This window comes from Acipenser ruthenus, chromosome 31 (genome assembly GCF_902713425.1).
Source record: "Acipenser ruthenus chromosome 31, fAciRut3.2 maternal haplotype, whole genome shotgun sequence".
Taxonomy (NCBI): Eukaryota; Metazoa; Chordata; class Actinopteri; order Acipenseriformes; family Acipenseridae; genus Acipenser; species Acipenser ruthenus.
Window position 1 is genome coordinate 12,423,727 of NC_081219.1, and position 25,460 is coordinate 12,449,186.

Below are 25,460 nucleotides of genomic sequence, written 5' to 3' on the forward strand. Positions count from 1 at the left end.
GTAACTGTTATTTCACGCAGGCGAATTTGCTTGTTGCATTGAACTATCACAAAAAAAAAAAGAAGAAAAACACTTGATTACCATGAAAAAATTCAATAGTACTGTTTTATAGTAACATTGGACAGTAACATTAATTTTTTTAGCAGACGCTCTTAGCCAGGGCGACTTACAGCTGTTACAAAGTATCACATTACACAATACTGTATCACATTACAGGTAAGAGCAGTTACAAAATACAATAAAATCTGTAAGGGCAAAATTAAATGAGAAAATAAATACACTAAATAATTACGTTTGAGGGCGATTACGACTAAGAGTAATCCTGTACCTCAATCAATAGGACTACCATGGTATACAATCCGATAATAATATCTTTATTTTTATATAGCGCCTTTCATAGTGGGACACCATCACAAAGCTCTTTACAAGATACGAGACTAGGGTGTGTGAACTACAGCCTGCAGAGTCTCTTACAACAACGTCTCACCCGAAAGACGGAGCACAAGGAGGTTCAGTGACTTGCTCAGGGTCACACGCATGAACACCGCGGTATAAAACACGATAGAATTATATACAGCAGTGAAGGTACAGAAGTAAGGAAAATAGGAGTTTAGCTTACGAATGAGGGCTAAAATTACATATTTACCACCGAGGTTGTTTTTACCTTTATCGGAACTACCATAGAAATTAACATTTTTATTTTTTCCATGTGTATCGAATCACATGTAGCATTTGATGCATAGTTCACACACCCTAGTCTCTGTAAATCGCCTTGGATAAAGGCGTCTGCTAAATAAACAAATAATAATTTGTGCAACTTTTTTCCCTGCATTCATTTTTCAATGCGAGCGCCACTAACGTAAAAAAATGGATAATAGACAAGTATATTTCTGCAAATATAGCCTTTGATGTTAAAATAAAACAACTTCCCTGGTAACTATCTGATCTGCGGTAGTGGTGCTGCGTGCAGTACGGATAGCCGTGGATACAGACAGGATGCGCAATCCAACACAAGACCACACCAATCGAGCGAACATTGGATTTAAATCGCAGGAAAACAAAAGGCTCGAGCGCAGAGCTGGTAAGATATTATTATTTTCGCATTAACTGTGTGTCGATTTGATATACTAGCATTAATATCGTTACCGTACATTTTTTAGCAACAGTTCTTATGAAACAGTTCTGTCTCTTATAATTGCATTGCATACGAAGTTGTAACTTTGTGCAACCGAGTTCTGTTCTAGCCTTGTGGATTGATTTAAATAAATATACGATTTGCAGGCTTTGGTTCAAATGGCTGCACTGTACGACAAAGAAACCTATATATTTTTTTTGTAATTTCGCATAATTATATTTAAGACGTGTACTAGACATAGCCGTGCACAGATGGAGCCTACCGTTTTATCCGAGAGCTAAACGTGATTAAAATACTGAAGCGCGTATTGTATTGTCGGTAGTGATCTGCATTGCCTTGGTCATGATGAAAAACAATACACTTCGAAGCGTGTCGCTATCACATGTTTAATATAACCTGCATCGTTGTTTTATGATTTGTTGTTTTTCCATATTCCTTGCTCAATCTTTCCTAGAGACTCCGTAACAGACGAAGAAATGTTGGGAGCTCCTAAACTGCCCATCACGGTCAAAGCTGAGATCGACCTTGTTCTGGTGACTGTCACCGCAATGGGGCTGGCAACCAGGTTATGGGGGATAACCTACCCTGCAGCTGTCGTGTGAGTGCTGCTTTTATCAGTGCTGTGTTATTAGGGCTGAGAACTGTAGAAACTGGAACTCTCATTTACAACATCGTCCCGGTACACAAGAAATAGTTTTGGTGGAGGAAAAACCACCGGTGCGCAAGTGCGTTCAATTTCAACGTTTTATCAAACGCTTGCAATACGTGACACTGTTGATATCGAGCCTCTGCTGTATAAAGAACATATAACGCAATACCATCCCACCAGGGCATTCAGAGGTCTGTCATCCTCAAGGACCTGTGCTGATGCTGCTGTTTTTTGTTTTTTTTTCTTTCGTTTTCAGGTTTGATGAAGTTTATTATGGACAGTTTACATCGCTTTATATGAAAAATATATTCTTCATTGATGACAGCGGTCCACCATTGGGGCATATGATTCTGGCGTTCGGAGGTAGGTGTGGTGATATTATTCCTATTCATAGAATTGTAATTACGTTAGATTGCAAACATTTAACATGTTTAATGAAGTCGCGGCTTTGTAACTCTCTTTTTAAAACCACTTTAAAAAAAGGGTTTTGAAAAATGATGTATCTTTCTATTTATTTGACATTATAGGATACTTCTCTGGTCTGGGGTTAGGATTCCTCATATCGACTTGTGTTTCTGTTTTGTTACAGTTTTGTAACAGAAAATGGCCCTCTTTTCAAAGTTATCAAATGAAGTAAAATGTGCTGTGCATGGTTTTGGTGCCTAATCTGTGTTTTTGATCTGTTTTTCAGCGTTTCTCGGAGGGTTTGATGGAAACTTTGTTTGGAACAGAATTGGGGCAGGTAAGCACTTGTCCGGTAACAAAACTTGAAAGAAATGTATGAAAAAACCCCCCACAATATAGCATGACCTGTGCAGTGTGTATGTGGACAGCATTACAGCATTGCACGTGCGTGCATGCGTGCGTGTGTGCGTGTTAGTTATACTGCATTTCGTTTTATTTTCAGAGTACCCTTGCAGTGTTCCTGTGTGGAGCCTGCGCTTGCTACCTGCCCTGGCTGGCGCTCTCTCTGTGCCCCTGGCCTATCAGATAGTGGTGGAGCTTGGGTACTCCCACCTCGCTGCCCTGGGAGCTGCACTCCTTGTCTTGTGCGGTACGGTCCGGATGAAATTAGGACAGAAGTGTTAGCAGGGTTGGGGTCAATTCGTGTTCGTTCAATTCCTTTTTAAAATCATTCAAAGGAACTGGAATTGATATTTTAGAGACGTCATAATCTCTGTGATTGTTCAACTGCTTTCATTTGAAGCCAGTTTAATTGACTCACAAAACAGGGACTTCAATTGAAGTCATTTGTTGCAATTTTGATCAATGATGTGTTGGAATTGGAATTGGAATTGGAATTGGAATTGGAATTGGAATTGAGCCGGCCCTGAGTGTTAGTGACTGGTACTATAATGAAACAGAACTGCTTAAAGAAGTAGGGGGCATTCAAATCATGTTTCACATACTTTTAATTACAAAACTAAAACCAAACAAATAAATACAATTTAAGGACTTGTTTACGGGTTCATAGCCAAGATCTGCCTCTTGACCCCATCAGGATTGAAACCAGCAAACTTGCACTCGCATGTCCCTTTACAAAACTAGCCCCTTCTTGTTGTTCTTCCACACAGAGAACTCCCTCGTTGCTCAGTCCCGGTTCATGCTGCTGGAATCTGTGCTCATATTTTTTCTCCTGCTGGCAGTTCTTTCTTACCTGAAGTTTCACAGCCACCACAAACGGAGGTAAGAAAGCACCCTGTGTGGTGCTGTTGTTAGCAAGCTGTGTGCAGTACGCCCCCTCCTCACATTGAAACTGTGCTGGATTGTGTTTTGTTTTCCTTTCAGTGCACATTTCTCCCCCAGCTGGTGGTTCTGGTTGCTTCTGACAGGGGTGGCCTGCGCCTGTGCTGTCGGGTGAGTCCCATCCATATACAGGACATCAATGCTGGACAGATCCGCTGTACTTTTCAATGCTGTTCATCCAGCTGGTTTCTTTAATGCATTTTCATAGTAGCTGGGAATCTGTGAATGTAATGCAGTCCATGGATCCCTCAGTGCTGTAAAATGCTCTGAAATAACCCCGCTGTGTCGTATCCCAGGCAGCAGATTGATTTAGGTGAGCCCTTGGCGTTGTAAGAGTTCTTACCCACAGTAAGGTAGACCGGTCCACTGTCCCGGTATCATTAACCTGCTAATTAGTTTAACCCACTGCAAGTGTTACGAATACTCGTTTGATTTTGCACCGCTAGACAGCCACACCACACATGGAGATCTGTAAATAAATGTGACTCTGGGGTGTGTTCTGCAGTACTTGTGCAGTGTAGTGCTGTGTTTGTTAAAGGTAACGTAACATCTACTGAGACCTGCCTCCTGAAGGAGGTGTGCTGTGTAGTCCTATCAGATTTGGAGATGTCGTTTCCTCCTGTGTCTGCTGGTGGAGTCTCTGTAGGGTTAATAGCATGTTCTGTGTCAGTAAGTGCTGTATTTGAATGGGTTTTTCTCAGTGTGAAGTACATGGGCCTGTTTACCTATTTCCTCCTGCTGTGCGTTGCTGGGGCACATGCGTGGCAAGTGATTGGCGACCCAAAGCTATCCAATGTGAGTATTCAGTTCTCTTACCAGCTTTCACACAACTTCACTTTATTCACTGATTAACGGGATACAAAATGAAAAAAATCTACATTTGAAAAAAAAAAAAAACTTAAATCTTAAATGTTTTTATCATTATTATTATTATTATTATTATTATTATTATTATTATTATTATTATTATTAAAAAAAAAAAAAAAAATGTAACGATGGTAGATTAAGATATTATATTTGAATCAAAATGATCACCCAATACAAGCCCTATTGAATCAAACACTCTGGGCCTTAATCATAATGCATTAGCATGCCTGTTGAAGGCATATGATTTCAGTGTACTCTGCCATGCTTCAGCTTTACAGATATGTCTCTCTCTGTGTTAAAAATGAAGGTATATACTGAAAAAAACAGGATTCACACTGTATAGATCACGCATTCTGAAAAGGATATTCCCTTTAATGAATATCAATAGCCAGAGCCAGGGAAATGCAGGATAGTGGCTGTGTATGGCTTGCAGACAGAACCCCTTCTATTGTTTCCTTTCTTCGGTCATGCTGGCAGACGGCAGTGTTGTACCATGTAGTAGCCAGGGGGGCTGTGCTGGTAGCCCTCCCTGTGGTTCTCTACTTGGGCTTCTTCTGCCTGCATCTGAAGCTGCTGTACCGCACGGGACCCCACGACCAGGTCATGACCAGTGCCTTCCAGGCCAGCTTAGAGGTGAGAAGAGTTCTTACTAAACATCAGCGCCCGTATTCAACTGATCTCAACAAATGCTGCCATTTAACATCCATGAGTTATTTTTTTCATAGACAGAAATAATCTAAACAAATCCCTTTGCTGCACATCGGATCCTGTTTTGAAAGCGAGTCCTTTGTTTCTGTTCAGGGCGGGCTGGCTCGAATCACTCAGGGGCAGCCTCTGGAGGTGTCCTATGGATCCCAGATCACCCTGCGCAATGTGCTGAGCCAACCGGTCCCCTGCTGGCTTCACTCGCACAAGGGCAACTACCCCATCAGGTACGTGGTGACTGTTGACGTCTCACACTAGAAACCACGATCAGTGTGCGTCTAATGCAGATCTAAAATACACTTCTTGAGTTTTTACAGCTGTAGCACACATTAGCTATTCATCTCTCACTTTCTCCCACTGCAAAGGTATGGGGATGGCAGAGGAAGCTCCCACCAGCAGCAGGTCACCTGCTACCCCTTTAAAGACGTCAACAACTGGTGGATTGTAAAAGACCCTGGGCGGTAAGCAGGCTCCAGTGGAACTGATATGAGGCTGCTGTAATCGATGGAATTTGCATGGGGAAATGAAGTTACTGATGAAATGCATGTTTAGCTGTTTTTGATCCTTAGACCCCCCCTGCTGTTTTTTTGCCATATTGTTGACTCTGTTGAAATGTGGTTTTGTATCCCTCAGGCGGGAGCTGGTGGTGAGTAACCCTCCACGACCGGTCCGACACGGAGACACCGTGCAGTTAGTACACGGCATGACCGCACGCTTCCTCAACACGTATGTGCTTTACATGCAACAGGTTTGGGGGGGGGGGTTCGATTTATGTTTGATACTTTTATAATTAAATAAACGTTAACTGGTTATCTGTCATATAAAATATATACTGCCTATAAAAAAGCTTCTTTTTATCTTCTGCTGCAGAAGTGCTGTGCAATCCACTTCCTTTGCTTCACTTGTGAAGATGCTGCTGTTTTTGTAGAGCTGAGTTTTGGGCTGCTGTTGTGTCTCCTGACAGGCATGACGTGGCTGCCCCAATGAGTCCCCACACACAGGAAGTGTCCTGCTACATTGACTACAACATCTCCATGCCAGCACAGGACCTCTGGAGGGTGGTAAGCAGCTGGCACCGGGGGCACCTGCTGCACGGCTATCAAAACAATACCATCATTTGGTAATACTTGTAGATCATTGGGATGCCTTCCTGTTTGCATCCCCGTGCTATAATACCCAAATACACACACGTGTCCTCTATTTAGTCATTTAGGATTTAGTTAGGGATCTATATATATCTAGCTGGGTGCTATTTAGTTCCTGAAACTTGGACTAAAATCTTTTTTTTTTTTTTTTTTTTTTTTTTTTTTTAGGAAGTTGTGAACCGCGAGAGCGAGCGGGAGGTTTGGAAGACAATCCTGTCCGAAGTCCGACTGGTGCACATCAACACCACTGCAGTGCTAAAGGTAAACGAATCCCATCCGTTTGCACGGGACGCAGACAGCAGCGGTGCCCATATCTGTGGTAAAGTGGAAAGTCAAGAATCCACCGTGTGTACAAGGGAAGCACCTAATAGAAAACTTTTTTTTTTTATAATGCTCTGTTAGAGCTAGACTGCCATAGATTTGCACTGTCACACTCCTGCTTCGCAGACAGAGATGCCCGTGGAGGTGCATCAGTCTGGCTCTAGGTGTGACAGTATGCCCTGGTATGATGAAGCTGGTTTGTCTCCTAGCTCAGCGGAGCCTCCTTGCCGGACTGGGGATTTCGGCAGCTGGAGGTCGTGGCGGACAAGATGGCAAGGGGATACCACCAGAGCATGGCGTGGAACGTGGAGGAACACAGATACGGGAAAAGTAAGACCTGCCTCCCCTTTCGGGTGCAGTGTGGCGGATTGCTGGGAATTTCAATTGCTGCTGTTGAAACTGTACATCTGCTCAAATCTGTCAGGTCACGAACAGAAAGAGAGAGAGGTGGAGCTGCACTCCCCGTCGCAGATCCACGTCAGCAGAAACCTCAGCTTCATGGCCAAGTTTGCGGAGTTACAGGTGAGCAGCTGAGCCTGCTGCAGGAAGGGTTTGAAGGAGGTCATTTGGGTATCAAATTGAGCGTACGAACGTAAACCGTTTTTTTTGTTCTCTTTTTGCATCAGTGGAAGATGCTGACGCTGAAGAATGAAGACTCGGAACACAAGTATAGCTCCTCCCCCTTGGAATGGATCACCATGGATACCAACATAGCTTATTGGCTCCACCCCACTAGCAACGTAAGTTAAGACTTACTGAGGGACCTGTAAAGGTGTTTTATATACACACAAGCGCCAGGGAAGGTGGTGTTTAGTGATGTAGTCAGTCCTGGTTTGGATCAAATGAATAGACCCCTCTGTGTTCACTCTTGAATTCTGTAGTTTTGAAAGGTCCTCTAGGCTCGTCTCTACCCTTCACAGGCTCAGATACATCTCATTGGGAACATCGTTATCTGGTCCTCTGCCAATGTCAGTCTCTGTGTTTATGCTGCCCTCTTCCTCTGGTACCTGCTGAGGCGACGTCGGAGAATGAAAGACATCCCTGAAGGTAAGTAACCCAAATAAAATCCGCAGCTCAACTGTTCACTTCTGAAGCTCCCAAAACTTCAGATGTTTTGTTGTAAGAAGAGCAGCATGTGACAGTGTTCCTGAGTCTTCTTTCTAACATGCTGTCTCAATCCCCAGACTCCTGGTCTCAGTGGGTGCTGGTGGGGGCTGTCTGCGTTGGTGGCTGGGCTGTCAACTACCTGCCCTTCTTCATGATGGAGAAAACCCTGTTCCTGTACCACTACCTGCCTGCGCTAACCTTCGAAATCCTCCTCCCTCCCGTAGTGCTGCAGCACGTGCACGACCACATCCTCAGGTGAATGCCATTCCCTAAGCGCTGTGGTTTCCTCCGTGGAACCTGGCTTCTTTGTGTCTTGCTGGTAACTCATTCTTGTTTCCCTCCTCAAGGTTTCCGGCACACAGACATGCATTCAGTGCCCTGATCCTGGCTTGGCTCTCTTCGGTTTACCTGGTGTACCGCAGCTTCAGTCCTCTCACCTACGGGTAGCCCACCCTGTCTGCAGCCGAGCTGGGGTCCCTACGCTGGAAGGATACCTGGGACATCCTCGTACGCAAGCGCTAGCCAGCTCCTCACTGGACAGGGGCGGTCACGTTTCACACTGTGTGCAGGCTCCCGGAGGAACATGGAGCAGACAGCTAGAATCTACAGTTAGCATCAGCTGGCACTGATGTACTATTCCGTCCATCGGGTATGACTCACTCTTTCAGTGTTGGTTTTGGGTTAAAGTTTGTTATCATGCAAATGTATCTCAATCTTGTATTGCTAAGGGGTCTATAAATGAGATAGCAGTCCAGCTTCCTGAGTGCATACAACTTTGCTCCAAGCTGTACAGGGTCTGGATGCTGGCGAGTTATACAGATTACAAACACAAATGAACATGACCCCTACTTTGTAAGTTAAGGAAGCTAGTGTCTTTTTTTTTTTTTCCCCTTTCTTTTGGTATTGCATAACTCTAGAGCCAGGCCCCTCACTTACTGTATGGGTAAAGGATTTGCTGTGGGAGGATGGGTATTAAAACTATATTAAAAAGTACACTCCAAAGCTGTTGACGTGTGGACAAGCAGAAATAATGTTAGTTTATTAAAATGTAAAACCGTGAAAGAAGAGAACAAGTGATGTTTTTATTGAACCTGAAACCCTTTAAAAAATGGGAGATGTCCTACAATGGATTTTTTTTTGTATTATTAATTGCATTTGATTCTGCTGCTAATGAGCAGTCAATAGAAATTCAGTGCTTTTTTCTTTTCTTTTTTAATCTGCCTTTATCTTTATCCAGTGATGCACAGTACATGTTAAATCGACTTCACGCAGCCCTATTGAATTGTGAGCAGTTCTGTTACTCTACCTTCACACTGGAAAAACCTTCCGATGTATTTTCAGTTTAACAGTCCAGCCACATTGGAGCAAATCATTTAAGAGCTTTAAAACCAAAATAAAAAAAGTCTAATTCAATCAGTTAAAAAAATTAAAAAAAGAGAAAATGGTTGTAAATCGTTGACCATTGATGGTTACATTGCAACATGTACATTTAAACAGATTCACATTGGTGAGACAAGTATAGCTGCGGGCTAAGAAAAATGCCCCAACAGTTTTAATAAATGTTCTTATTTTAAGTAAGAAAGATATTAACAAGCAGCTACCTATCAAAGTGCAAACAGTTATTCTATAAAATGAGACTAGAACATACTATTCAGGACTGGGAGACTTGCAAACAATTTCGGGTGCCAAGACTAAAGGCATGCCCTACATACAATTAAAAAAAAAAACTAAACTGAAGTAATACTGATGCACCTGCATTCATTTCAACAGTAAACAGGTGAAGTACAATGCCTAAAATCAGCTTCCTATTTCAAAGATTTTAAGTATTGTAAGACACGAATAAACAAAAGAATACTGCAGCAGAAGTAGTAACACTTCCTTACACGTGGTTCACAGCAAGCAAGTGCACTCTCATTACAACATAGAAACATCATTCATCTTACATGTGTGTTTATAATTAATATCTCTCTCTTATAATGTGACCATGGCGTGCATGCGACAATACCAGGGGCAAGGACTTCGACAAAGTGATCTGTAGGATGATTTTCACTCCAGGGGTTTTAAGTTCTGTACAAGCCTCTCCTCTACCTGATTTTGAAACAATCCCTTATTCATCGTTGCTGGTTCTTAGTTTTTATCGTCTCTATTTGAGCTTGTCCAGCGAGATTGAGAGAGAGAGTAGGCCAATGCAATTGCCTTGTTTTCTCACAGAGCGTCCCTGTGCTGTGGGGTAAGCAGCACCCCAGCTCATCCCCGGGGGATGGAGCGTCTGTGTGTCTCTCAATGGGGTCGGCTGCTGGGCTCCAATAGAACCCGCTTGCCCGGTGGGTTTGGAATCCCGTTAGCCACGCCTCCTTGTTCCGACAGGGCCCTCTTCAACCCACGGCCATTCACCGCTCCTCGCTGCCATTTGCAGATGTCTCCATTGAGGATGTCCTGGATGTGCTGGACAATTAGGTTGATGGCAACTGCATGAAAGAGCAGGACACAAAAAGTTTGCGTCTAACTTTTAGTCCTGGGAAGGAATTCAAACTTGGACAGCTGCATTATTAAATACCCAAAATAAATAACCAGGTATTGATGATATGTTACCTTTTATTATCACATAAAAGCAGATTCAACTAAGCACCATTTTTCTGTAATGGGTGAACAGCAAAGGGAAATCGTGTGTGTTTCATTCGGTGAACTAGTTCTTTATATTAGAGCCTGTTTTCTCCTTTTGATTTACTTACCCATGTTATCCACACCTCGAGGTATGATCACGTCTGCATATTTCTTAGTCTGCAAATTAAAAACATCTGCAATTATGAATCACCTGTATTGGGTTAATAGCCAAAGTATTACATCAGAACAGTAAACAGCTGGTATGGTGAGTCAAAAAAAATTCCTCAGCAGCATATTGTTATAATCAGTTCTGGCAGCTTACCAGCAAGCAGAACTCTTCAAATGCTGGTTTCACGAAGGTGGTGTACTGAGTCAGGATCTGCTCCAAGTCCCTCCCTCTCTTCATGTCTCGAAGAACTGGAAACAAACCAGCAGGATTGTGTTTATAGTGACATACCCGAGCTTGAGAAATCTTAGTTCTTAACAAGCAAAATCATTTTGGTATACTTTATTAAATGGAGATCACCTTTATTTAATACAGTACTTAAAAAAAAAAAAAAAAAACACAAGATACAAATTTGGGTTTTGATTCCAGCACCAAAAGTAGTATTTCTCTTGCTTTATTAAAATGAGGCTTTTCCATTACTGAGAACATCTAATAAAAGGGGTTATTAACAGAAACGGCTGATTGCGTTTCAAATACCTCTGCGGGACAGCCTCACGTCGGAGTCTGTGTCCACAAAGAGCTTCAGGTGAAACATATCCCTGATTTCCTGAGAGTAGAACACCAGGATCCCTTCGAACAGGACCACGTCAGCTGGGTACACCGTCATCGTCTCCTGCAGCCTGAAGAGAAACACGTTTACAGCAAAACAGGTTTCAAGCAATCTACGCTGACCACGTTTCATTATGCCTGTCCAAATCTTACTACCAACAACAACAAAAGCACTTTATCTCAATGGGGGCAGGGACAGTCATGCAAGGCTTTTTTTTTTATTATTTGAGCTGGTAATAAAACATTACATTTAAATCAAGGCCTCCAGTGATCTGGAAAAGGCAATGCTCTTGAGGATGGCATGATTGAAGACAGGTATCCTTCAAACGACAGTGCCAGAGGTAAAGTTAAATGGAGAGCAATTAACATCTGTTACGGGCGTTCAATAAATAGGACAGGACCATGAAAATAAATGATCACAAACACTACAAATTACTCAGGACTATCTCATTATAAACATATATCTCAAAAGGTGTTTTCTTGTGCAAGATCTAACTGTCCTGGAATTAAGGTTACACAAGGTGTTTGAATTCTCTGGTGAGTACAGACTGCTTTCATGAAAGCCTTACAATGCTGGCTGAGTAGCTTACTGTAATACACATCACTCACAATTTATAAGCAGCAGCAGGGTTATTTAGATATTAGGCTATTCTTTGTACCTGGAATGGGTTACACAATCGTACGTGGGCACCTCGACTGTCTTTCCCTCCACGATATCTTTCAGGGTTTTATACATCAGCTCATTATCAAAAGCATCTGGGGGAAAAAAAAATAACATAGGAAAAAAGTCACGCAGTGTTTTATATACCAAACTAAATGAATTATGCAAAACAAATATTATCGAGACGCGACATAAAACTAGTACACGGTATAAAATAAACTGGGTTGATTCAAATCTGTGATGCTGCTGCTTTTGGAGTATATGACTTGAATTAAAGTCGTTGGGAGAACAACTTGTTTTACTTCAAACATCACTGTCTGCAACTTGCAATGTGAGAAGCACCAATTCCGATGCGTCCGCTCTACACAGGGTTTCGAAAGAGCCATACCTGGGTGGTCAAAGTTGTACTGGCCCCTGAGTGCCTTGGCTTTCTGCTCGATGGTCAGCACCCTGTAGAAACGGTCCTGGCTCACGATGACCACTTTGCGCTGGTGATGGTCCACCTCATTCTGGCCAAGGAGCTCCATGATCTTCGCACATACTGTCGACTTAGAAGAAGAAAACATGTTCTATTATCAAGCAAAATCCCTAGGCACGCAGCACCACCTGCTGGTTGGTCCCGTGCTGCAAGAAAAAAACAAACAAAAAAAAAAAACCTAATCTTCACTTTTCTACTTAGCCCTAATAACTGCAGCTTGTTGGTAAGGCACGTAGGAGCACGTTTAGCACTTAACCTGTGGCACCTAGTCATGCACTGCACATGGCCTGAAACTGTTGGAAAGAATGAAAAAAATATAGAAATAAAAAACTGAAACAATAATAGTGGTGCATCTTTACAGCTAGGTGCTGGGTTACAAAAAAACGTTTCTGTAAATAAGCCATTAACAGAAGGATGGTATTTAGAGAACCGGCTAGCATCTCAACTGCATTCTATGAACTCTGGGAGTCACATGAACTAAGTTTTTAATTTACAGTATCCTGTTTTGGCTCTTTGTCCTGCTTCAATATGGATCATGATGAACCATTAGGATTTGAAGACAGGTTACGGGACCATACCACTGGGATTACTAGCAGAGGTCTGCGATGTACTATGCCACCTCCAGATGGACTTTGGTAATATACTGTAACAGAAATCCCAACCCACAAATTCCAGTCTGACAATGGTGACCTTTAGCCTACATTCCAGCTCTGCCTCCCCTTTGGAGCGCCTCTGGTTTGTGTCTAAATGGAACATGCTCTCTGCCCAACATGACCCAAGAAGCACAGGAACTCCTGCAGGTGGACCGATTCCATTCTTCCAAGTTAATGAGTCGGCAGCTTCAAATGTTATTTTTTTAAGTTTTCTGTTTGATTTTTTAGCTGCTCCTTTACATTTTTATGATGTGCTCCTTATTACTATTCATCAAATATTAGGTTTTGTATTATTTTATTGATCGTAAGTCTGCGTTTAGGTGCTTTGACGAGGAGTTCAGGATCTGCTCAGGTGAGCGAGTAAAACCAGGAATGGATCAAACTGCTATGCCATAGGAATCTTCTTGTTGGCATGCCTACAGTAACATTGTGAGACAGGTCTGTGGTGTTCCTCTGGAGAAGTTACACAATGCACCCTCTGAAATCCACCTGCAAGCCGCGCCAACACACCAGTTTTTTTTGTTTGTTTTTTAAAACGAATGCAATATCTGCAATGTGTAAATATTTCACAGCTGGGTATTGGTCACAGTTTGGAGTTGTCTATCCCTCTGTGCTACAAAAAGGAACAGCACACAGTACCACTGTCTTGTCTGCTGTGCAGAGACTACTGCAGCTTACTTATCCTATAAAGCTGCTAGCTCTTATTTTTATTTATTTATTTATTAAAAGGATTGTCATGTGAGGCTGACAGTCCCTGAAAAGGTCTGATCCGGGCGTTGGATTTGTTTACACGGCATTACTATACGGTATTCAGCGACACATTCATTTTTCTCAGGCCGTTTGACTGTCATTTCCGCAAAACGCCCTCCTATTATCATTTAAATTGCAATTATTTAAAACAGGGACGCAGTGGTCATGCGTATGAACAGGTTTTTACAGAATATAATTTGTAACGTGACCTAAATATACATATCTTGCCGTTCTGAAAGGTCTTGGAAGAGGTAACTACTACCAGCCAAGGTAAGCGCCTAGTTAGTCTTCTCTTACCTTGCCACTGGCAGTTCCGCCGCTCACGCCGATCAGGAAAGGGCGATGATGAGGCCGGCCCGGCTCTCCCAGTAACGCGGCAGAAGCCATGGTTCTCTGCGGTGCAAACTGCGAAAAAGACCCGTGTGTGTGTTTCCCCACCCCGACCCTAACCTCGGCGATATTAACGGCACAAACCGGCCCAGTCACATTCACAACTACGATTCTCAGCAGGGGAGGGACGGGGGGCGGGTGAGTTCATCAGGACGAAAACAACCTTGGACTAAAAAAAACAGAGATGCAGTCTACTGCGCATACTCTGTGTACGCAGCTGCCAAGGCTCACGCACTTACCGTGTGCATGTTAACTCACTCACGCACGCCTTTCTTACACATTTTATAATATGTTTTATTTGTATAAGTTAGTAGTACTGCACGTTTGTATTGGCATAAAGTAATGCTGTTGCAATAATACATTGCAAATCGTATTGTATGAAACAGCCACTTAAAGTATTAATACGTTTTTTTATTTATTTTTTTATATATAAGCATAATACACACATTTGTTTTAATAACCTGCAGATAAATATTATTAAACGTGTATTGAAATATTGCATACCTGCAGCGTAATCATACTTTTTTTTTAGGTGCTCTTAAATAATAATAATAATAATAATAATAATAATAATAATAATAATAATAAACACCTTGTGAGATGAATGAAATACATATTTTGGGTATTGTTTGTACTGATTGTCGTCTTTCAAATAACAGAACCGGGTCTTATTCCCGTCCGCTGCATCCCGTTTTCCAGCTTCACACAGACCGATCCGTAGCGGCGTTTGCCTGCATTTGTTATGAATGAAAGTACTGCACAATCATAGAAGTCTATAGCGTGAAACCAGTGCAGAAGCTGGCGAATGAATAATTCCTGAAGCACCGCATGCAATTTGCTGAACCGCAAAGCCATCCCCAGATAAACAAGGCGTTCAAGCAAGTGGCAATCCTGCACCGGAGCGTTATCAGCGATTGTTTGATCTGGAAACCATTACAGTGACCTTAACCCCAGCTGTGGAGTCCGTGGCTTGTGGCTGATATGCAGCCATTGATTCATTGTACCAGGAACAGGGAATGCTACAGAGGAACCATTTCCTTCAGGTTAATGATTTTCCCGACCTGCTGATAAAGTAATTGCACACAGCTCTGGTATTGTGCACATGAACTAGGTCCAATCAATGTGTTTTAAGTGCACCACAACCATACAATTGGGAAATGTGGAAAAATATTGATTTTTTTTTTTTTTTCTCACACCGGATATTGAAGACTTTTCCAATGTAACTGTTGTAAGCGGCACAGACAGACCCCCACTACACTGCAGTTTAACCCATTTTGGGGGATGCTTCTTGGGAGTTGAGTTAGACACATCTGAGCTTGTTACCTATGCACTGTGGCCAAGCTCATAGTAAAACCTGGAATGGATCACACTGCTATGCAATGAGAGTCCAAGCACATTTCTGCAAGGGTAACTTTTTTCAATAACCCTACAGTGGAATCATTTCAATGGGGTGATCTGGAGGACAGAACCATTTGCATTGCAGGCCACTTGCTGAGTGAAAATATCTTTTCTTTCCATGCTGAAATTCAGTTGGCACTCATTCCTCTTGTCATCCGGTCTTGTCTTTAATCATTAATGTATTCCCTAGCAACAGGAGACATACTGGTCACAATACTGCAAGCGAAGCATGGCGGGGGAGACAGAGTTCTGCAACAGACTGACTTTGCAAAAGAGCCGCTAAAGAGAAAAACACAACACCACCAGTAACCTCTGGCAGCTCCATTAAATGTGAAACCATCTTCCACAGGAGACACATATCTTTCACTTGATACGAGGTAGACAGGCAGGAAAAAAAACACTCCTGGTAAATGCTAATTGTCTAGGTCTACTCCTGGGCAAGCTGCCTAGAAAGGGTTATTCCTGTGTAGCATGGGACAGTCATTTATTTATGAAGTGCTTTGTGTGACTTCAGTGTTTGCAGTTCAAAGGTGGTGGTGCTCTCTCCCTCACTACACTACCTCTAGCGAGCAAGCTGCCTGTCTTATCAGGTGAGGGGGTGCTGTGCAAGGCAGTAACGCTGTGCCCGGGACTGTGCCGGTACAAGCCTCCCCTCCTCTCCTGACCTCTGATCCCAGAGCTGCAGAGGGGAAGCTGGTACCACCAGCCAGGGCCTGGATCCCTATCCATCCTGTCCTTATTTACACAGCCATCTGCACAAAAACCCTGTCAATTATTAATCACTCTCCCCAGAGGGATTTAACAGCAGGCTGCTTCCATTTCAGTGCGTCTACCAGACTGGCTTTTCAAACAGGGGCTCTGTCCAAGCCCAGCACTTCTAGGTTTGATTACTGAATGGGAGTAGAAACTTTTATTCACTTTCTAAATGAACACCGGACACACAAAGTATGTCTGCGGAAAGTGTAACCAAGACCAGCGTTAAAATGCATTCAATGGACTCAGGTAACAAGGCAGTTTTCTTTGAATTGTTTTAAAATCGTATAAAAACGCAGGTGTAATGACATTTGTACTGTGTTTGTAATATTTACTTTTGTGGAAATTGTATAATATCAGCATCATAAGCATAGAAACTAGATTTGCCAGGCGTAGGCTATGTTTACTTGTCAGCCCAGATAAGAGAGTTTTGTCCAGCATAGCAGTGAGAGTTACCTATTGTTGACTATTCAGTGCAGCACTTCACTAAGATGATACACTGTAGAATAGACTGTTATTGAGATGCAGGTGCCACTGTGATGCCCAGACGAGCCTGATATCAAGCGAAGGAGGACATTGTAAGCGATCTGGCTTTTGGTAAATGAAGTTTAATGAGCCTCTGCCAATGTGATAGCTTCTGAAAAGACTCCCAAGTCAGACAGCCAGGAAGTGTTAAGGCCTCAGCGCACAACGCTTCACGTCATAAATGATGCGTTTAGCTCAGGACATAAATACTTCACTGCTCTTTGTGCAGATTCTAGAATCCCTTTCTAAGCATGAAAGAGAGAACAAAAAAAAAAGCTAACCGAACATTATGTAATCTGGTGCTGTGATCTGCGAAGAGGGTCCGAACGATTTCTAATGCATTCATGAAGTTTAATCTCTTGTCGATTTGTATCTCAAGGGCCAAACTCACCAAGGACCGCAGTGGAAAGACCGGACTCTATCGGGGCCACAGGGGTGACCCCCCAGCCAGTCAGCGAGGAATCTTTAATACCCGAGACCAGTCCATGCTCCACAGGAGTGTGCGGAGGAACGGATCCTATTCTGGGTCTAAATTCCCACCCAAACGGTGCCGCAGAGAGTGGACAGCAAAACCCCTCCACCACAGGCGTGCATGGGATCCACAACCCAGGCTTCGTGGACGAGCCTCCCCCCTACACCCCGCCTGACCCAAAGACTGTTCACCTGCTCTACCCACCTTTCCAACCCCTGTTTCCAGGGCAGGAGCCCGTGGTGTGCCAGCCGGGACCAACAGAGCCTGTCTTCTACCAGCAACAGTTCATCCCATCAGCAAACTATCCCTATACTATCGTAAGAACAGAACGCTGTTTTTTGACTATACATATTGAGTATTGTATAGGGTGGTATACAATACAAGCTAATATCACAGCGGCTGCTGACCACTAGTCACTTCCAACACCCTTTATTACATTTTTAATATACGGTTAAATAAAGGGGCAGTTTAGATAATCTTATTATCTAAGACATTTCAGATGGCTTTATCACATCAATATCAGGGTGTGCTACAGTATGTATTATAGGTTATATATTTTTTTCTTGATCGATTTACCCAAATCAATTGAAGCCTTCAGTGCAAGTACTGTGTTTCTTGAGCTAAAGTTCATGTGTCAAAATATCACTCCCCTCTGAGAATTATTGACAGGAGCTACAGTGAAAAACATAGAAAGCTTTATTGCAATCAGTCAGAAACCTTTAAAAAAAAAATGGTACTCCTCAATTAATGACGTTTGAGACCTGATGACCAGTTTGATATTGAAAGTTGGTCTTACCTCCATTCTGTGTGGTCTGGACCCCTGGTCCCAGTAGCTCGTTGCAGTGGGGAGGCGAGCGTTACCCCCGATCTCGTTCTCTGTTTTCCAGTATATGAATGGCCACCCCGCCGGTCCAGAGTCCCGGAGTGTTCCCAAGGACTACCTGGTGGAGTCAGTGCTGGTCATGGTCTTCTGCTGCCTGATGACTGGAGTCGTTGCTCTCGTGTACTCACATGAGGTAAGACAGCCCAGAGAGTGCATTTGTGACCCAGAACATCTGATATCTTTCATCTGTATGAACAGAATAATAAACTAATACCACAGGCAAGAGACTGGGGCAAGGGTGATAATGGACAATACAAATTAGTCATGCTTATGTGGTAATGCTACCTAATGTTACCCTTGGAAAGGTAGTGTATTAGTTACTCCACTGTTGATTTTCAATATACAGTATATACACACACACACAGTTTAACTTGATTCATTTACTCAGTATAAACAATGCTACCTCAGGAGATCTTTGAAAGCACTCAATCCAGACAGGGCTGATGGTTGTTTTCCAGACCCGGACAGCCATCAGCAGAGGGGATTTTGCCCAGGCAGAGAGAGCCTCGTTGAAGGCGCGCTCCCTGGTCCTGTTCAGCCTGCTCTTTGGGGTCTTCATCTCGGTGAGCTGGGTCATCTACGTGGTGGTGGTGGTTCTCTCCGCAGTATGAGGGCAGCCCTGGCCCTTGGGAAGTGTGTGCCCTTAACCAGAAGAGCTGGACACTAGCTGGTGCAAACGGATGTGGATGAACTCTACCGCTGGTTCTGCAGCAGCAATCAGACCGGAAATGCTGCTTTCTGACACACAGAATACAATCTAATTTAAATATGAATGAACTTTCCCGTCAGTATTACCTGTAAATTGCAATGCTTGGTCATCTTCCACGCAGGTCCTGCATGCTTTAGCTCCGGACAGCAGCCCTGCTCTCTGTGATTGCATTGCTAGTGTGCTACGGGTGAGACGCAGGAGATGAACCCCACGTGATTGGCTTCTATACATGCCAATCATTAGCAGGAATCCCTGTCCCGATTGGCTAACCAGTCTGCTGACTGACATGAATAAAAGCCCATCTCTGAGATCCATTCTTTTGCTTTGAAACAGATCTGCATTTTCCACCCACCTCTCTGCATATCCGAAGGCATACAAACCTTGGAGTGTATACCAGGGTGTTTATACAATCAAGTAACACAGCTCTTCATAAAAATAACACACTGTTTTCTATTTGAAACTGAAGTGAAATGTTATTTTGTAATGTTAAATAAAATTCACTAGATGTGATTGAAAAATGACACACTCTGTTTTAGATCAGGTGCAGTGACTTTTTATTGTGCTGATTAACAATTGACATCACGAAGATGCTGCAGAATGATCTGTCGATCTTGGGCAGGTGGTGTGACTCTTGGTCTCCCAGTTCTTGGCCTGTCATTGACAGAGTGTGTCTGGTTATACCGTCTTTCCAGGTTTGAAATTGCTGGCTGTGAGCACCCAAGACGGCGAGCCACAGCACGCTGCCCTAGTCCAGCCTCCAACATGCCGATCGCACGAAGGCGCTGCTCTCTTGACAGACGTGGCATATTTTGTTTTCTGTGATTTTCTTTATTGCTTTTATTCAAGCTTTATTCAACAGCTGAAATCACTCCATATCCAGTGTCAAATCAACTGTCTCACTAATTAGGTGATTAAGTGCATATGCTTCAGTCAGTCAGTCAGTAATGATCGAGTGCTTAAAAAGAAACCAAAAACATTTCGTCAAAGTCCACCATTTATATACCTTATTCTTTTTCGAAAATAAATGTGTTATAATAGTGATAAGTTTCTTTTGATGCTCGGTATATATTATATATATATATATATGCATTGTATATCCCTGTGCAAGTCCAGTTTGACGTGTTATGATCTAATAAAGTACTGTATACTGGAACCACAACTCAACATGAATAGGATTTGAGCAATTGCATTTCCTTTGCGTTGTTACCAGTTTCTCCTACAAAAAAAATAAGAGAACAATTTATTATAAGAATTTAAATAACAGGCTTACAAAATGACCTTTTACAGCCAACTTACCCGGAGGGACAGCAGAGTCCTGGCTGTCTTAACCACGTGTTGCATGTGACCTGTATGCACGGGCACTCACCTGGCGCTGTGGAATTCTTTGATTTCTCCACAAGGAGATTCTGGGATGAGGAGCTTTGCTATCCAGTTCATGAAGAAATTGAAATGTACAGCCATCTCTGTATAGCTTTAAGAGGGTCAGGGTCAGACAGAAACGCACTAAGCTGCTGAAGTCACCGTGACTGAGCTCCTATACATCGTGTGTAGGGTGTCTCTCATAGTTAGACATCTCGCACAGTCTGGACAGCTCAAACTGGATGAAATAAATTATATTATAATAAAAAGATCCCCTACACATGGCATATTAACTTATAAACCTACTGTAACTACTATTAAAACATGAAAAGAAAAGTGAACTTTAGAACCGTCATATCTTCTCTGCGCAGGATGACACCTCTACACAGGATAAGATGCAGAATTTTGACACGTCCCTAACTGTGGCTGTTTCGTTTCTCAGACGTGATTGCCTAATACCAAGAATAAAAAGTGACTGTAAAGATCCAGCAACCCCAAAGAGATGAACTTCGCTGTCAGAGAGCCTAGGCCAGGTGTCGCCAGGACGTGTGATTTAGTTTTGTGCGATCATGCTTAGAAACTTTACTCTGAAATAAAACACAGGCTTCCAATAAAGCTGTCCTTTATTCATTTGAACAGATTCATTCATTCACTATGCATAATACAGTAACAGGCAATAAATACACTCAAAACAGGAACCAAAACATACAAATAAAACACAAATCGGGGAATCAAAGCCCAACACAAAACGTAGAAGCTGGATTAATACGACACGTCCGCAGCGGCAGAGAATGGATTTTGTTTGTGTCGAGAGCGTGGTCTATTGATTATAGTGCACCCGGTTAACCCTTTCAGTCCCAAATGATGTTTTAGTCCTCAGACTGGGGCTCAGGAGTCCTGTGAGGTTCCAGCGTGATTTCCGACATCATGTCTTAACATACGGCACTAAGATAAGCTGGGAGCTTGAGGTCCTGCCAGGCTGAAAGGGTTAAAAGTCTGATTCATTAAAATACGGGTAGACCACGTAAAACATTCGACAGACAACAGGACCTGCAATCATTTATAAAACCTACAACATGTTGTTTCTTTTCAGCGTTTCTGGTTACAGGGTAACTTTCTGGTATTAAATTTCCTTACAGGCTGTCCTTAAAAAAAAAAACAGAACATCTGTGAGTGAATAAAACATAGCGCCTCAATGGAATGTACTCAAACAACACACAGGGAACATGTACAACAAACCAAAAAACATTTAAAAACTGTTTCACAATGCTTCAAGTTAGTATACAACAACTCAAAGGTTTATTATCATGTTTTTTTTTAAAATTAGCATTTCTTTATTTTAATTTAAGTTAACATTCTCGTCACAATGGTTCAATCCAACTATACACCTGCCAACGCTAATTTGCCGTTCAGTTGAAAGGCCTGGTTTAAATGTCACATGGTATTTCAAACACAGTTGCAGACACGTGACCCCAGCTAGACAATGTGCTTTCATACACAGCGAGGTCATGGCGTCACTGCAGCCTGATCCAGGGTCAGGGCTCGGCTTGCATGTGACGCAGTGAGAGGCATCGGATTGGATTCAACTGGTTTAAAATTACAGTGGCTGATTTACTGCCTTTGTCTAAGTGCCTTAAAAACAGGGCATTTTGTGCACCAATATTATAATGAAAACCAAACATGTAACAGGATTTCTGCCTGTAAAAAAAAAGGTCCTATTTTAAATATTGAAATGATGGCAGAATGAAGAACCACTGTGACTTAGATCTGTTAAACAGACCTTTTTCTCTGGTCTAAACTTCCTTACAAAGTGGATTACTAATACTGCAGTATTGTGGATTCAGTGGGTTTTCAGTGATGCTGCAAAGTACACATAATAGACTTAGTGCATGACACTGTGCTGTTCAAGGCAGTATACTGGACACTAATGTATATATAGTAATGTATTTGTTTGTAGCGGGTTATCAATTATTAAATGCATGGGGTTGGTCTTCCAATAGATATTCTCAAATCCAGTCCACCAATACTGTTGAAATAATAATACATCTTTCTGATTCAACCAGACCAGCGATTATAATTCTACAATTTTAAACGTGTATTTCTTTCCAGTGCAGCCACTGTAGAAGACAGCGTTCACATCCTCCGAGACTGGGATTCGTATTTGGAGTAGATCAGATAAACGAAATTAATCAGTTGAGACATTCTGAATCACATTGGCAAGTATATAACTGGAGGAGGCAATTCAAATAACGGTAACGAGTGACAGTGAAAGCAGCCAATCAGATTATGTCAATTCTCTAATTCGGCCTATAGTAAAATCAAGCTAGGCATTCTAAGACACCCCCTCCTGTAGTTCTAAGAACATTTTAATAGAGCATCTTCGAAACTGCTCTGAAGCATGTATACAAGTGTATTGACTCAACTTGCAAAACAACTATTGTGTGGAAAATAAAGCTGCTTGGTTAAAGATCTGTGGGTTCAGCTAACAGCTGTTCTACACCGACCCACTGAGTGCATTAGTACACCCTAGAAGAGGATGAGCAGAACCAGGTGGTGAGCGACGCCCTTCTGCCCTATAAAGTGCTCCATATTAACTATAGCATACTGATGAGATTACAGAGCTGTAAAGCAATTTCGTTACCAGCCCCCTCCGTTTTTGTGACTCTTCCCATTTTCAGTGGTCCGCTGCGTGTCAGTCCGTCCGTCCGCCTGTTTTAGCTCAGCAGTTCCAGGTAGGTGACAGGAACCTTCCCCTTCTGGTTTCCTCTCTCACCAACGAGCCAGTCAGGATCCATCCCTGGCACCGTGTACACTGTGATTAACTGAGAGGGAGACAAACACAAATGTTTGTATCTTTTTTTTTGGCTACTTTGCATTACAATTTGCTTTCATGTCCTTAAACAATCATTCACTATTTCATTTCTGACTGAAATGTAGGAAAAACTCCCATATTATTGATATCGTCGGCTGGGATTCAGCTTGAAGTCCACCTTTATGTCCGCAGGTTCACATTTTCACACAATTCTAAAAGCTGCACTGAGGTATTCTTTCCACCAGGGGGTGCTGTAGACCCATATTGGCTCAAAGGCTGGGTATAGTGCTCAAGATAGACCCAAACATTTTCCCCAGTTTTTAAAAAATGTAAGTTGTTATAAAATCTCACCTGCCATGCAAAAAATGCATGTTTGACATCATTAATGTTTCGTACTCCTTTAATACTAATTTCAGCTGTTTGACAACTTTGCACGTTCGTGGTGAAAGTTGTGTGCAGCCAGAAAACAAAAGGTTGCATTCTGTTCCAAACCAGGAATGGAAATAAGACTCCCATTGCATAGCGGTTTGATCCATCCCTGGTCTTTAATAAGACACACCTGAGCTTGTTACCTATACACCAAGGCTAATCAAGCTTGTAGTAAAACCAGGCATGGGTGAAACTGCTATGCAGTCTTATTTAGGTCTAGACAGATTATAAAATCAATACTGGGGTAACAGAACCCCGATCCCCCAGAATGATGGCACGCTGTTCCACGGCCGGGTTTGGCACAGACCTCATCTGCCAGCAGGGACAGCTCACTGGTGTCGGCTGCATCGTAGTCGTACAGGACCTTGGCTTTGCGGGTGCCGGTGGCGGGGGGCTGCACCTCCTCGATGCTCAGCGTGCCCGTGTCCAGGGGGCTGGACGAGGGCTGGACCGGGAGTGTGGCTGCACTGGAGGGGGAGGAGCCACCAGGCACAGGGGTGGGGTTTGTATTCACAAAAGTGTTTGGGAATCTGAGGGAGGGAGGAAGTGTACAGTTAAACTCTCCACCTGTGACCAGCTCACTACTCTCAGCCCCTTAATGTACAGAAATCCGATCTAAAAATACATATTCGGTTAAATGTTAATCTGCAAAGCTTCTGCTGACTGCAACTGGATTTATTTTGGGGTGGAAAATGACAAACAAACAAAACGTGGCAGTATCCTGTTAATGGGGCTCTCAATATATTTTGCACGTAAACCTTTACTTACACTTCTCCATTGGCGCTGGCAGCGTAAAAGGAAAAAGAAAAAATGATATGAAAAGAAAAGATGGCATGTCTTTGCATGAAACAAATATCAATTCACATCATTATACTCCGGTGTTTATTTCTTAACCCCCTTTACAAGGAATGCATTCAGTACGTCCAGGATCGTTACCATGCGCGAGGAACTCTACAAGCAGCAGATTCCTGCTCAGCCCCTCCCCTCGAAAGCACCTACCTGCCCAGCTGCTTCTGAAGGTCCTGCATGTACTGGTGACTCTGAGCATAGTAGGTAGCCTGAGCCTCCACAAACTCATGCAGACAGCGCAGGTGGTTCACCTGGGGAACAGGTAGAAAGACATCATAGGTACTTGCAGCTCAATTAACAATAAGTCACTACTGGCCCAATTATTTTCTCCCCAGTTGAGAATGTCCAAGTATTTGTTCCCTTCACCGCAGCAATCCCCCACACAGCTCAGGACAACTGAAGGTTCAGTGGGCGTCCTGCGATCCCACGACCGAGCCAGCTTCCTGTTCTACACCCAGGAACTCGAGAGCGGAGACCGGAGAGCTACTGGCCTCTGGAGGATAAAGGCCAGCCCTGCAGGTGTCCGCTCTGACCTCACCAGGCACCTGGCCAGCAGGGTCCGCTGTAGAGCAATCAGGAGAAACAGTCCCTTCCAGGTTTACCTCCCTAACCCGCTGGAGCGCAAGAGGCAATGTGACTCTCCCTCTGGCATCCCCAGCGAAGACCGGCAACGTCTCACAGCCAGGACACAAACCTGCGCTCCCCTGACTGTGTGACTCACTCTGCACGCCACACGGCCGTGCTTTTACCAGGTCATTCGGGGGGCGGACTGTGAAACACTTCTAGTGGAAAGGTTTGTCAATGAATTCAATACGTTTCTTTTAGTATTTCTGTACACACACACACTCACATGAGTACTGCTGATCCCCTCCAGGAGCAGCCGGGTCACCTCTGCCTGCCGGTCAAACTCGGTCTGGGCGACTCGCAGCTCGTGATCTGCCTAAAAGACAACCGGAAAGGAGGTAGAGTGACTGAGAAACACAGCTGAAAAAAAACAAAAAAACAACACAATCTGAAATGGACTCGGAAACGACATAAACTAGAGTAGCCCAGACTGGTGTCACTCAGCATGGGGGATCAGCTATTCAACAGAGCTGCACAAACCCATTATTCTATTAATCAGATCAGCTCTCCGCAGGTGAAGCTCACTGGTGTCGATCGGGCAGATTTACTGTTCAGAGTGAAAGAAGTGACGAAACAGCTGCTTGGGTTTGCGTGGCTTCTCCAGAGTAAGAAAGGCAGCAATCGTTACAAACCCAAGCAGCTGTTTCTTCACTTGAAAATC

General features: G+C 43.2%; 4 protein-coding genes across 17 annotated transcripts in view; 2 read left to right on the forward strand and 2 right to left on the reverse strand.

Annotated features, from left to right (window-relative positions):
* Positions 1-927: 927 nt before the first annotated feature.
* LOC131702886 (protein O-mannosyl-transferase 1-like) lies at positions 928-9,451 on the forward strand. Of its 2 annotated transcripts, XM_059005222.1 has the most exons (20): positions 937-1,081; positions 1,592-1,733; positions 2,041-2,147; positions 2,476-2,526; positions 2,692-2,838; positions 3,359-3,470; positions 3,573-3,641; positions 4,232-4,325; positions 4,875-5,030; positions 5,199-5,329; positions 5,468-5,563; positions 5,736-5,828; positions 6,067-6,163; positions 6,416-6,508; positions 6,778-6,898; positions 6,993-7,090; positions 7,195-7,308; positions 7,489-7,615; positions 7,753-7,930; positions 8,023-9,451. In XM_059005222.1, exons 1-20 carry the CDS (start codon positions 997-999, stop codon positions 8,120-8,122), a joined length of 2,211 nt encoding a protein of 736 aa, XP_058861205.1. In that variant the 5' UTR covers positions 937-996; the 3' UTR covers positions 8,123-9,451. The 2 variants fall into 2 exon arrangements, with proteins under 2 accessions (XP_058861206.1, XP_058861205.1); XM_059005223.1 differs by lacking the exons at positions 7,753-7,930; positions 8,023-9,451 and having other exon boundaries at positions 928-1,081; positions 7,450-7,560.
* On the reverse strand, positions 9,193-18,043 carry LOC117396971 (uridine-cytidine kinase 1-like). Of its 2 annotated transcripts, none has more exons than XM_059005236.1 (7): positions 17,931-18,043; positions 12,104-12,263; positions 11,714-11,810; positions 10,983-11,125; positions 10,602-10,696; positions 10,408-10,456; positions 9,193-10,143 (listed from the first exon to the last, which is right to left on the reverse strand). In XM_059005236.1, exons 1-7 carry the CDS (start codon positions 17,934-17,936, stop codon positions 9,956-9,958), a joined length of 738 nt encoding a protein of 245 aa, XP_058861219.1. In that variant the 5' UTR covers positions 17,937-18,043; the 3' UTR covers positions 9,193-9,955. The 2 variants fall into 2 exon arrangements, with proteins under 2 accessions (XP_058861219.1, XP_033851307.1); XM_033995416.3 differs by lacking the exon at positions 17,931-18,043 and adding an exon at positions 13,894-14,130.
* On the forward strand, positions 14,302-19,247 carry LOC117962574 (proline rich transmembrane protein 1B). The gene is made up of 4 exons (XM_034927614.2): positions 14,302-16,386; positions 17,042-17,451; positions 18,022-18,150; positions 18,476-19,247. The coding sequence occupies exons 1-4, from the start codon at positions 16,332-16,334 to the stop codon at positions 18,626-18,628; spliced, it is 747 nt and encodes a 248-aa protein (XP_034783505.2). The 5' UTR covers positions 14,302-16,331; the 3' UTR covers positions 18,629-19,247.
* Positions 19,248-20,690: 1,443 nt separating this feature from the next.
* LOC117396749 (endophilin-B2-like) overlaps positions 20,691-25,460 on the reverse strand; it is a 29,172-nt gene continuing 24,402 nt past the window's right edge. For 7 of the 12 annotated variants that reach the window (XM_059005224.1, XM_059005230.1, XM_059005227.1 and 4 more), the window contains 5 exons: positions 25,026-25,115; positions 24,326-24,426; positions 24,095-24,109; positions 23,634-23,856; positions 20,691-22,907 (listed from right to left, as the gene is read on the reverse strand). In XM_059005224.1, the coding sequence (XP_058861207.1) occupies positions 22,800-22,907; positions 23,634-23,856; positions 24,095-24,109; positions 24,326-24,426; positions 25,026-25,115 (537 nt within the window). In that variant the 3' untranslated portion in view covers positions 20,691-22,799. The remainder of the gene's footprint in view (positions 22,908-23,633; positions 23,857-24,094; positions 24,110-24,325; positions 24,427-25,025; positions 25,116-25,460) is intronic. The other 5 variants (XM_059005226.1, XM_059005229.1, XM_059005234.1 and 2 more) reach the window with 1 other exon arrangement.